The 12152-nt window shown below is 47.3% G+C and overlaps 1 protein-coding gene across 3 annotated transcripts in view; it reads right to left on the reverse strand.

Annotated features, from left to right (window-relative positions):
* Nucleotides 1-12152, reverse strand: part of SYT7 (synaptotagmin 7) — a 1118786-nt gene that overhangs the window by 61664 nt on the left and 1044970 nt on the right. For all 3 annotated transcript variants that reach the window (XM_069623883.1, XM_069623885.1, XM_069623884.1), the window contains 2 exons: nucleotides 11118-11232; nucleotides 8824-9023 (listed from right to left, as the gene is read on the reverse strand). In XM_069623883.1, coding sequence (XP_069479984.1) covers nucleotides 8824-9023; nucleotides 11118-11232 — 315 coding nt within the window. The remainder of the gene's footprint in view (nucleotides 1-8823; nucleotides 9024-11117; nucleotides 11233-12152) is intronic.

A 12152-nucleotide genomic window follows, 5' to 3' on the forward strand; every position in this document is an offset into this window, starting at 1 on the left:
CTGCCACTGGCAGTATCTAAGTAGAGCACTCAAGTAATCAGCCGAAGCATCCGAGTACTGATCGATTGCAAACACAATACTGCGCTTCATCATCCCCAGCAAGAAGTGGTACAATTCTCATTACTGGTTACCGTGCACAGGGTACTGATCAATAAAGGCCACACGTCCAGGGCTACAGCATCTGTATTTTACACGTATATGTAATTGTAATTGGTTGTTTATAACGCACTTGATACCCAGTGGTTTCTAAACGCAGATACAGGGATCGAACCTGTGTTGCTCAGCGTCGTTGCCGTGAGCTACCCTCCCGAAGCTATCTGCAGCCTATTATCCTAAGCACTCTGGTGTATCATATCTAGCAAGAAACCATACAATTCACTATAGCATTTACTATAGCATTCACAGGACTCAGCCACAGCATGCACAGAACTCTGCTGTAGCATACCCAGCAAGGAATTATAGCATCCCAGGACACAGCTACAGCATGCAGAGAACTCTGCTGTAGCATACCCAGCAAGGAATTATAGCATCCCAGGACTCAGCTACAGCATGCAGAGAACTCTGCTGTAGCATACCCAGCAAGAAACTATAGTATTCCAGGACTCAGCCTCAGTATATACGGAACACTGCTGTAGCATGCCCAGCAAAAGTCTATAGCATTCCAAGACTCAGACTCGGCATGTACAGAACTCTGCAGTAGCATTCCTAGAAATAAACTATAGCATTCCGGGACTCACCCACATCATGCACAGAACTCCGATGTAGCATATCCAGCAAGAAACTATAGTATCCCAGGACTCAGCCTCAGCATATACAGAACTCTGATGTAGCATATCCAGCAAGAAACTATAGTATCCCAGGACTTAGCCACAGCCTACACGGGCCCATGCTGTAGCATACCCAGCAAGAAACTATAGAATCCCAGGACTAAGCCTCAGCATACACGGGCCTCTGCTGTAGCATATCTAGCAAGAAAATATAGCATTCCAGGACTCAGACTCGGCATGTACAGAACTCTGCAGTAGCATTCCTAGAAATAAACTATAGCATTCCGGGACTCACCCACATCATGCACAGAACTCCGATGTAGCATATCCAGCAAGAAACTATAGTATCCCAGGACTCAGCCTCAGCATATACAGAACTCTGATGTAGCATATCCAGCAAGAAACTATAGTATCCCAGGACTTAGCCACAGCCTACACTGGCCCATGCTGTAGCATACCCAGCAAGAAACTATAGAATCCCAGGACTAAGCCTCAGCATACACGGGCCTCTGCTGTAGCATATCTAGCAAGAAAATATAGCATTCCAGGACTCAGCCACAGCATACACGGGCCTCTGCAGTAGCATATCTAGCAAGAAAATATAGCATTCAAGGACTCAGCCAGAACAGAACTCTGCTGTAGCATAACCAGCAAGAACTGTTGTATTCCAGGACTCGGCCTCAGCATATCCAGAACTCTGCTGTAGCAATCCAGCAAGAAACGATAGCATTCCGGGACTCAGCTACAGCATGCACAGAACTCCGATGTAGCATATCCAGCAAGAAACTATAGCATTCCAGGACTCAGTCTCAGCATATACAGAACTATGATGTAGCATATCCAGCAAGAAACTATAGTATCCCAGGAGTTAGCCACAGCATACACAGAACTCTGGTGTAGCATATCCAGCAATAAACTATAGCATTCCGGGACTCACCCACATCATGCACAGTACTCAGATGTAGCATATCCAGCAAGAAACTATAGCATTCCAGGACTCAGCCTCAGCATATACAGAACTATGATGTAGCATATCCAGCAAGAAACTATAGCATCCCAGGACTTAGCCACAGCATACACAGAACTCTGGTGTAGCATATACAGCAAGAAACTATAGCATTCCGGGACTCACCCACATCATGCACAGAACTCCGATGTAGCATATCCAGCAAGAAACTATAGCATTCCAGGACTCAGCCTCAGCATATACAGAACTATGATGTAGCATATCCAGCAAGAAACTATAGCATCCCAGGACTTAGCCACAGCATACACAGAACTCTGGTGTAGCATATACAGCAAGAAACTATAGCATTCTGGGACTCACCCACATCATGCACAGAACTCCGATGTAGCATATCCAGCAAGAAACTATAGCATTCCAGGACTCAGCCTCAGCATATATAGAACTATGATGTAGCATATCCAGCAAGAAACTATGGTATCCCAGGACTTAGCCACATCATACACAGCACTCTGGTGTAGCATATCCAGCAAGAAACTATAGCATTCCGGGACTCACCCACATCATGCACAGAACTCCGATGTAGCATATCCAGCAAGAAACTATAGTATCCCAGGACTCAGCCTCAGCATATACAGAACTATGATGTAGAATATCCAGCAAGACACTATAGTATCCCAGGACTTAACCACAGCATACACGGGCCCATGCTGTAGGATACCCAGCAATAAATTATAGAATCCCAAGACTAAGCCTCAGCATACACGGGCCTCTGCTGTAGCATATCTAGCAAGAAAATATAGCATTCCAGGACTCAGCCACAGCATACACGGGCCTCTGCAGTAGCATAGCTAGCAAGAAAATATGGCATTCCAGGACTCAGCCAGAACAGAACTCTGCTGTAGCATAACCAGCAAGAACTGTTGTATTCCAGGACTCAGCCTCAGCATATCCAGAACTCTGCTGTAGCAATCCAGCAAGAAACGATAGCATTCCGGGACTCAGCTACAGCATGCACAGAACTCCGATGTAGCATATCCAGCAAGAAACTATAGCATTCCAGGACTCAGCCTCAGCATATACAGAACTATGATGTAGCATATCCAGCAAGAAACTATAGCATCCCAGGACTTAGCCACAGCATACACAGAACTCTGGTGTAGCATATACAGCAAGAAAGTATAGCATTCCGGGACTCACCCACATCATGCACAGAACTCCGATGTAGCATATCCAGCAAGAAACTATAGCATTCCAGGACTCAGCCTCAGCATATACAGAACTATGATGTAGCATATCCAGCAAGAAACTATAGCATCCCAGGACTTAGCCACAGCATACACAGAACTCTGGTGTAGCATATACAGCAAGAAACTATAGCATTCTGGGACTCACCCACATCATGCACAGAACTCCGATGTAGCATATCCTGCAAGAAACTATAGCATTCCAGGACTCAGCCTCAGCATATACAGAACTATGATGTAGCATATCCAGCAATAAACTTTGGTATTTCAGGACTTAGCCACATCATACACAGAACTCTGGTGTAGCATATCCAGCAATAAACTATAGCATTCCAGGACTCACCCACATCATGCACAGAACTCCGATGTAGCATATCCTGCAAGAAACTATAGCATTCCAGGACTCAGCCTCAGCATATACAGAACTATGATGTAGCATATCCAGCAAGAAACTATGGTATCCCAGGACTTAGCCCCATCATACCCAGAACTCTGGTGTAGCATATCCAGCAAGAAACTATAGCATTCCGAGACTCACCCACATCATGCACAGAACTCCGATGTAGCATATCCAGCAAGAAACTATAGCATTCCAGGACTCAGCCTCAGCATATACAGAACTATGATGTAGCATATCCAGCAAGAAACTATGGCATCCCAGGACTTAGCCACATCATACACAGAACTCTGGTGTAGCATATACAGCAAGAAACCATAGCATTCCGAGACTCACCCACATCATGCACAGAACTCCGATGTAGCATATCCAGCAAGAAACTATAGCATTCCAGGACTCAGCCTCAGCATATACAGAAGTATGATGTAGCATATCCAGCAAGAAACTATGGTATCCCAGGACTTAGCCACATCATACACAGAACTCTGGTGTAGCATATCCAGCAATAAACTATAGCATTCCGGGACTCACCCACATCATGCACAGAACTCAGATGTAGCATATCCAGCAAGAAACTATAGCATTCCAGGACTCAGCCTCAGCATATACAGAACTATGATGTAGCATATCCAGCAAGAAACTATAGCATCCCAGGACTTAGCCACAGCATACACAGAACTCTGGTGTAGCATATACAGCAAGAAACTATAGCATTCCGGGACTCACCCACATCATGCACAGAACTCCGATGTAGCATATCCAGCAAGAAACTATAGCATTCCGAGACTCGCCCACATCATGCACAGAACTCCGATGTAGCATATCCAGCAAGAAACTATAGCATTCCGAGACTCGCCCACATCATGCACAGAATTCTGATGTAGCATATCCAGCAAGCAACTATAGCATCCCGGGACTCAGCCCCAGTATGCACAGAACTCTGCTGTAGCATATCCAGCTAGAAACTATAGCATTCACAGGACTCAACCATATGATGCCTAGCAGCCAATGAACATGCCCAATACCCAGTAGTAGCACCCATAGTATTGGGCTCCAGCACGCAGCTAGTAGAACCCAGTGCTAAAGGGCAGCCTCCCCAGTTATCCGCTAAACCGCCCCATTACTCAGCTATGGCATCTCCAATGTACAGCAGAAGCAGCTCCAGTAGTCACCTGGTCCTTTTCAGTGAGATGACTGGATAAAGCCATCCCAGCATTAAAGTAGGACATGTCATAGACGGTCCCCAGTACTCGGAGGTAGCACCCAGCTGTACATTTTGCATTAGTGACCTACATCACCCTAAGTAAAAAGCTACAGCATCCCAATTACTTAGCATAGCTCACCTACACAATAACACCCATCTTAATGGGTGACGAATCAACAGGATTGTGCTTAATAGTGGGAATCCTCACTGCTCAGAACCAGTATCCCCGGCGTTCAGCACTCGGGATGCACCACAATGAGCTACTGTATCCCACCTCAGAGATCAGCAATACCCTTCCTGGCACTCAGCCTAAATATTCCCAGTACGCTAGTTCAGTATTCCCACCACCGCGTGCCTCTACTTCTCCGTGCCGGCCTCAGGGCCCAGCCCGGGTAATGAGTGACTGAGCAAGCCAAGCATGGAATCGAAGCATCGTGAGTACTGAGCTATTATATCTCAGGGCTGAAGTACAGAATTTCCAGTAGACACCTGGAGCCTTTCAGGAGTCAGCTGCAGCATTCGGAAGTGTTCTGATAAAAATGACAAGCACTTGTCGATAACATCCCAAGAACTCAGTAACAGCATACCCCTACAAATCACCCACAGTACCACATACCCACTACTTAGCCATATGATCTGTGGGCCCTCTTTATAGCGAGGTGGTGGGAAGCTGGGGGCTGGGCAGCAAAGGGGAGGGCTCCCCAATAAAGAAAAAATAGTTAAACTACAAAAGTTACGTTGATCAAAATTACCTCTCAAACCCCACATAGAACCCATGCAGCACCCCCAGTTAAGCTACTGCATCTCCTGTTCTGATTTACAGCATCCCAAGTACGGAGTCATTGCATCCCTATGACCAAGCTGTAGAATTCCTTGTACTGACCCATAGCACCCCCAGTTAGGCTATTGCATCCCCATTTTTGCGCCATACCATCCCCAGTGCTGAGCTTCAGCATACCTAGTTCTAAGCTATTGTAACCCATTACTGCAACATTCCCTGTACAGAAATATGCCATTCACAGCTGCCAGATGCCGCATCTACAGTGTTCTGCTACAGCATCCCCAGTGCTTAGCAGCAGTCTCCAGTAGCCACCTATAGCATTCCCAGTGCTTAGCAACAGAGTCTCCAGTAGCCACCGACAGCATCCCAAGTGCTTAGCAACAGAGTCTCCAGTAGCCACATCTAGCATCCCCATTGCTTAGCAACAGAGTCTCCAGTAGCCAAGGACAGCATCCCCATTGCTTAACAAGAGTCTGAAGTAGCCACCTACAGCATCCCCAGTGCCTAGCAACAGAGTCTCCAGTAGCCACCTACAGCATCCCCATTGCTTAGCAACAAAGTCTCCAGTAGGCACCTACAGCATCCCCAGTGCTTAGCAACAGAGTCTCCAGTAGCCACCAATAGCATTCTCAGCACCCAACTATACCATCTGAAATATTTATTAATGTCACCATTTGAATTGAAATCGGCCATGCCATCCTTAGGGCCAAGCTGTAGTACCACGTACCGACCTATAGCATCTTCAAGAAGGTTACTGCATCCCGAGTTCTAAGCCATGCCATCCACAGGACTGGTCTATACCCTTCTCAATACTGAGCAATAGGGCGCCCAATAATGATCTTTAATATCATAAGTATTACATAATATCGTTCTCAGTAGTGAGCTATACAATTTAAATGTCAATGCCACACAGTACTCAAGTATTGCATCCCAATACTGAGTGCTAGTATCCCTGTACTAGGTAGTAGAAGTTTTATATCTGTCGAGTTTCCCACGCTGCTCCTCAACCAGTCCGCTATGGTCAGAATGCTCTCAGGGATAAGGGAGAAGAAAACCTGAGGCCTAGTTGGCCTGAGGGAGGCTGTGCATGCGTCTTCTAAGGATGAGCGGGATGAGGGACCGGAGCTCAGAAGCAAGAAGATGAGGGGGAGGATGACATTTAAAGGTGTGGAGGTCAGAGAGTACCATTGGGTGCACCACAACACATCTGTGTGGGCTTGGACAAGAAAGGGCCTAATTTAACCTAAGGGGTATGGTTACTGGTGAAGTATTGGAACCAATTGGGGTGTGGTGAGGGTGTTGGTGGCAGCCCAGCTTCTGCAAATGAGCTTGCCCTTAGAGATGTTGCAGAAGGCAGTTCATAGGTTGAGATGGGAGGGTACTCAAAGGGAGTTGGAGTTGGCTAGGTTACAGCAACTGAGCCAGATTTTTGGGCGTTCTGTTCTTGTTTGATGTCTGGTTCATGGAGGTCCAGGGCGCAGTTCTTTATTTACAGTGCATAACTCGGTTTTTGAGAATCTTAGAGTACCTATGGTGGCTGGAGACGAGTCGGTCGATACGGAGAAAAGGTTCACCAAGGGGGAGAGTGGGTGGTTTGAAAGTAGTAGTAAAATGCATTTGATCGGATTGGCTAGACAGTGGGCAAGAATGAAGGCACACTCTGAAGTGCTGGGGACCAGGGTAGCCCCAGCACAGACCTGGAAGGGTCTTTGCAGGAAGTGTTCAGCAGAAGGTATCAGAGAAGGAGCCTGCTTGCAAGTTGGCAGGTGTGCACTTTTTACGTCTGGAAGGGGAGTGACTAGATTTTAAAGCGCGGACAGAGACCTTTGAGGTGGGGAATGGGTGATTCTGTGCATTATTGAACCGGCTTTCTCTAGTATTCTGGGATTGAGCACATGTGTTTTTACTTTGTGTGTTTATCTACTGGATGCCCATTTTGATAAAGATGTTCTCTTCATTCGAGTTTCATTGGCAGAGTGTGTTGGTTATTTTGTCTCCATCGGATGAGTGCTGCGTGCCCTCTAGATGACGTGGCTGTTATTTAAGGTTGGTCAGCGTAGAACGTCACTGTGCCCGATGTTCTAGTTCGATTGATCAGTGTAGGGTGCCTGTAGGCCATTCTATGGGTCCTGGGTTGCCAGAGACAGAAGAGAGCTACCATGTCCATGCCTACGAGGAGTATCCCACAGAGGATGACCGGCATACGTGACATCACTTCTAGTTGGGGTGGCAGCTGGCAGAGAGTATTCAGAAAGTAATCTTAAATCACTCTGAGAAATGTCTCTTTCGGAGTCTGAATCGGGTGGCACGGTACTCAACCTTTAGAATGCGCGTTTCTTGGGCTTTACCGTCTCAGATACTTAGACTTCAGTAGCTCAGAGGCAGGGTCTTTACCAGTCCAGGCCTGGGTCTTACCATCCCAGGAATTCTTTCTTAGAGTGAAGAGGGTGCCATGTGAATGGAACATTGGGATCAGGAAACGGGTCAACCCTGAAGCCCTGGCCAAGGTAGAAAATCAAGGGCATTCCCCAGCCACACAACTGAAGAGGGCAAGCATCCTCAAAGGCACAGAGACAGAGGGGGCGGTGACAGAAGCCGATGCCAGGAGTCACCTCCTAGGAGCATCCATGTTTAAAAGCAGCTCCTTGTTCTCTTTTTCCATCTGTCAAAGGACCAGTGACTCCTTGCAACGTGTATTGCTTCCCCGTGTAGCCAGCATTAACAGTATTGCTTGAGCGGCTCTGTCATCCTTGCTGGTTTCTTTGTTTGTATGTGTTTTTGTGTGTGTTGAGAATGCTCACAAACGGGAGCATGGATCTGTTTTTATGTGGAGCCTGTTGTGGGAGTGTCTGCTCATAGGCTGGCATTGTCCCTTGGCTTCATAGCACTTCATCTGAATGCCAACCTCCAATGGAGGGAGAGATGCGGCCTGGAAGAGCCACTCTGGATCACCAATGGAGCGTGCGCAAGGTAGACTAGTGCGTGGGCCCTACTCAGCCTGCATTATAGTTGCCCAGGATTAGATACGCCTGCTCGGGGCAGGCTCTCTTGCATTTGAGGATGCTTTGGAGAAAGAAGGCCCCGTTGTATGGGGGTTTGGGATGAGTTACTTGCTGTTGCTGGATTATCTGGTTTACAACGCTGCTAGTTAGAAGGGCTCCCTTCTCCATCTAGTAAACCTCCCAGCCATCTGCATGTGCAAAGACCGGATATGTGGCTCAGGGAGCACATCCAGTCATAATAGGGATCTGCGTTTAACCTCATAGTCACATGATCAAAATATGGCTGATCCACTCAGCCCTCTTCATCCAACCAAGGTCGATGCTATTGAATTGAATTATAATAAGCATCTGTTATCTGTACATAGTGCCAAGATACTTCCTGGCAATGGACTTGCCCTGTACAACGCCACTGCTTGTTTTACGTTACGTGAACTACGTGAAAGGCCTGCCTGTCAGCTCACCTTGCCAATGACATCATTCCGGCTGAGCTTGTCCTTGTCCATTACGGTGATGATGATGGTGGTCTCCCTCAGTCGCTCCGTGGGGATTTCAAAGATGAAGGACTCATTGAAGACAGGATTCAGGCAGCGTTTCATAACCACTGTCTTCTTTTTCTCCACGCGCTTGTCTTTGTGCATCAGCCAGACCTTGACGTAGGGGTCTGAGGGTAAGAGACAGCCAAATACAGCATGGTTAGGTTGGGCACGATGGCTTCTGGGTGAACGCTCTTCAAGCACCCACACCACGGGCCCTCATAGACCCGAACATACGGGCCACAGAATTAGCTGCATCTAGTAGGATACTATGACACCCAGACCATAGAAACTCACCCACGCTCTCATCAAGCATAGGGGCCACAGACAGAGCTGCATCTGGTAGGATACTATGACACCCAGACCACAGAAACTCACCCGCACTCTCTTCAAGCAGAGGGGCCACAGACAGAGCTGCATCTGGTGGGATACTATGACACCCAGACCACAGAAACTCACCCAAGCTCTCCGCAAGCATAGGGACCACAGACAGAGCTGCATCTGGTGGGATACTATGACACCCAGACCACGGAAACTCACCCACGCTCTCCTCAAGCATCGGGGTCACAGACAGAGCTGCATCTGGTAGGATACTATGACACCCAGACCACAGAAACTCACCCGCACTCTCTTCAAGCAGAGGGGCCACAGACAGAGCTGCATCAGGTGGGATACTATGACACCCAGACCACAGAAACTCACCCACGCTCTCCTCAAGCATAGGGGCCACAGACAGAGCTGCATCTGGTAGGATACTATGACACCCAGACCACAGAAACTCGCCCACACTCTCCTCAAGCATAATAATAATAATAATAATAATAATAATTTAGCATTTATATAGCACTACAGACCCTCAGGTATCTGAACACTGCTTATAACCCACAGTGTATGGTGCTCATTTATCAACCTCGAAAGGATGAGTTTGGCACTTACCAGGATTCGAACCTGCATCAGCAAGATCTGTACAGATGTCAAAGCAAGCACTTTACTCGCTGTGCTATCAGACTGGCTATTAGGGACCACAGACAGAGCTGCATCTGGTAGGATACCCTGATACCCAGACCAAAGAAACTCACCCACGCTATCCTCAAGCATAGAGGCCACAGGCAGAGCTGCATCTGATAGGATACTCTGATACCCAGACCACAGAAACTCACCCACGTGCTCCTCAAGCATAGGGGCCACAGACTTAGCTGGATCTGTTAGGATACTATGATATCCAGACCACAGAACCTCACCCACACTCTCCTCAAGCATAGGGGCCACAGGCAGAGCTGCATCTAGTAGGAAATCCTGCTGACCCACCACAGACTCCTTTGCAATGCATCACCCAGTTTGAGGGCTATCAACCTAGATACATCTGGAAAGATAAGAGCCGCGTGGCTGTAGCTTTGGGGTCACCCCACCTTCCCTCTGGAACACCCTCCCAATGAACATCAGAAACGAGCAATCATACCATGTATTCGAAAAACGTGTAAAACCACGGCTTTTTAATAAGTATGACTAATTATGCCGGTCTGTAACTAAATCCTGCACATGTAACCAATGCTGTGATACCTCTGTGTTTGGGCGTTATATAAATGTCATGAATAAATAAAATAAATACCATGTTACTCACACCATATACTCTCACATAAGTTTTCATCAAGCAGACAATCCACAGACACCACTCCATCTGGTGGGATACCATTCTAACCCATCACAGACTCATGCACAACACTTCCTCAAGTATGAGGGCTATGGATGTAGCTTCATTGGGTAGGATACCATGCTACCCCGGCCACATACTCAGGCATAACCCTACCACCAAACAAGAGTGTAGAGTTACACAAAAACCCATCTTCAGAAATAAGCCGAAATGCCCAGAATATATGGGAAGGAGGAACGAGTAGCAATTGTAGAATAAAATAGAGCTAGAGAGGGGAAGAAAGTGACACAAGCAGGAAGGGGAAGCATCAACAGTATCATTAGAGTGATGTAGACAGGGAGAGATAGAAAAAGAGAGAAAAGTGACAAAGGAAAGCCGATACAGGGACACAATACGTAAGATGTGGAAGAATGAAGAAAGCCATATTTGGGAAGCTTCTCTCTCGGATATGCAAGCCCTTGTGCACCGCTCACATATAACACAGGATGCACACATATGAGAGCAGATGTGCCTGCTGGGCGTGGCCAGAGTACTGGATCAGCCTCTGTCCCAGGGAGGGTAACGTTTATACCTGACGTCCCGCCGATGTCCATGGCTTTCAGGTTACGCGCTTTGATGATATTCACAATGATGGAGTTTCCAGTGGGATTGTAGCACAGAGACAGTAGCAGCTCCCCTCGGCTCCCCTGCAGAGAACAAAGACTGGTGGTCAGTGAATGCGCCCAAATGCAGAATGACCCTAAACGCAGAGCCTCATAGCCCACCCAAGAATGGAATCCCCTGCCCATTTAAGGTGACTAGAGAAGAACCCTTAAATGTTAAGGACTGGATTTACTCTCGAAATTCACAAAGGGCGTCATGGAGAAGCGGCCAAACGCAGCAAATGTAAATTAGAGATGCACCTAAAAATGCAGGTAGAGCATGACGAATGACAAAGGAGTAGCCAATCACGTTTTCCTTTTCTACCTGATCACAATTTGCCTGATGCAACCTGGTGTGTGATGGCCAACTCTGCAAGGACAATTTGATGTTTTGCAAATATGTTTCCATGAAAGAGTTTCACTTCCCCCAATGATTGGCATCTCTTCTGGTAACATTTGTGTCATTTAAGTTTTTGAGAAAGTTACATAGGTGTGTGGGAGCCCCTCTACTGAGAACGAACATGGGTCAAATGCCCTGTTCTATGGAATGTCTTCCACTCAGGAGGGTCTACAGCTACGTTTTAGCTCACTGCACCTTTCACAGAGGAGAAATATCAATTTGCAGGTCAGTCTTTGTCCCTCTCACAAGGGCAGTCCAGCACCAAAATGCTAGGCAATTCTCCTCTGAACAAGAGTACCATCAGCAACCCCACACATGTGCTTCGGCCTAGTCGGGCCTCTTCAGTGAGGTGAAGCTCAGCCTCTCTAAGACACCGTGAGCAATGGGTCCACATCTGGATTCCCCTGGGTTACCTAGGGTGAAAGCCCAAGTTTTGCAAAGTTAATAAGGAGTGTGGTACCCCTCTACTGAGAACTAACATGTGTCAAATGCCCTGTTCTATGGATTTTCATCCACTCAGCAGGGTCTACAGCCACGTCTTAGTTCACTGCACCCTTCACAGAGG

The sequence above is a fragment of the Ambystoma mexicanum genome, chromosome 11 (assembly GCF_040938575.1).
Source record: "Ambystoma mexicanum isolate Mex_15411 chromosome 11, UKY_AmexF1_1, whole genome shotgun sequence".
Taxonomy (NCBI): domain Eukaryota; kingdom Metazoa; phylum Chordata; class Amphibia; order Caudata; family Ambystomatidae; genus Ambystoma; species Ambystoma mexicanum.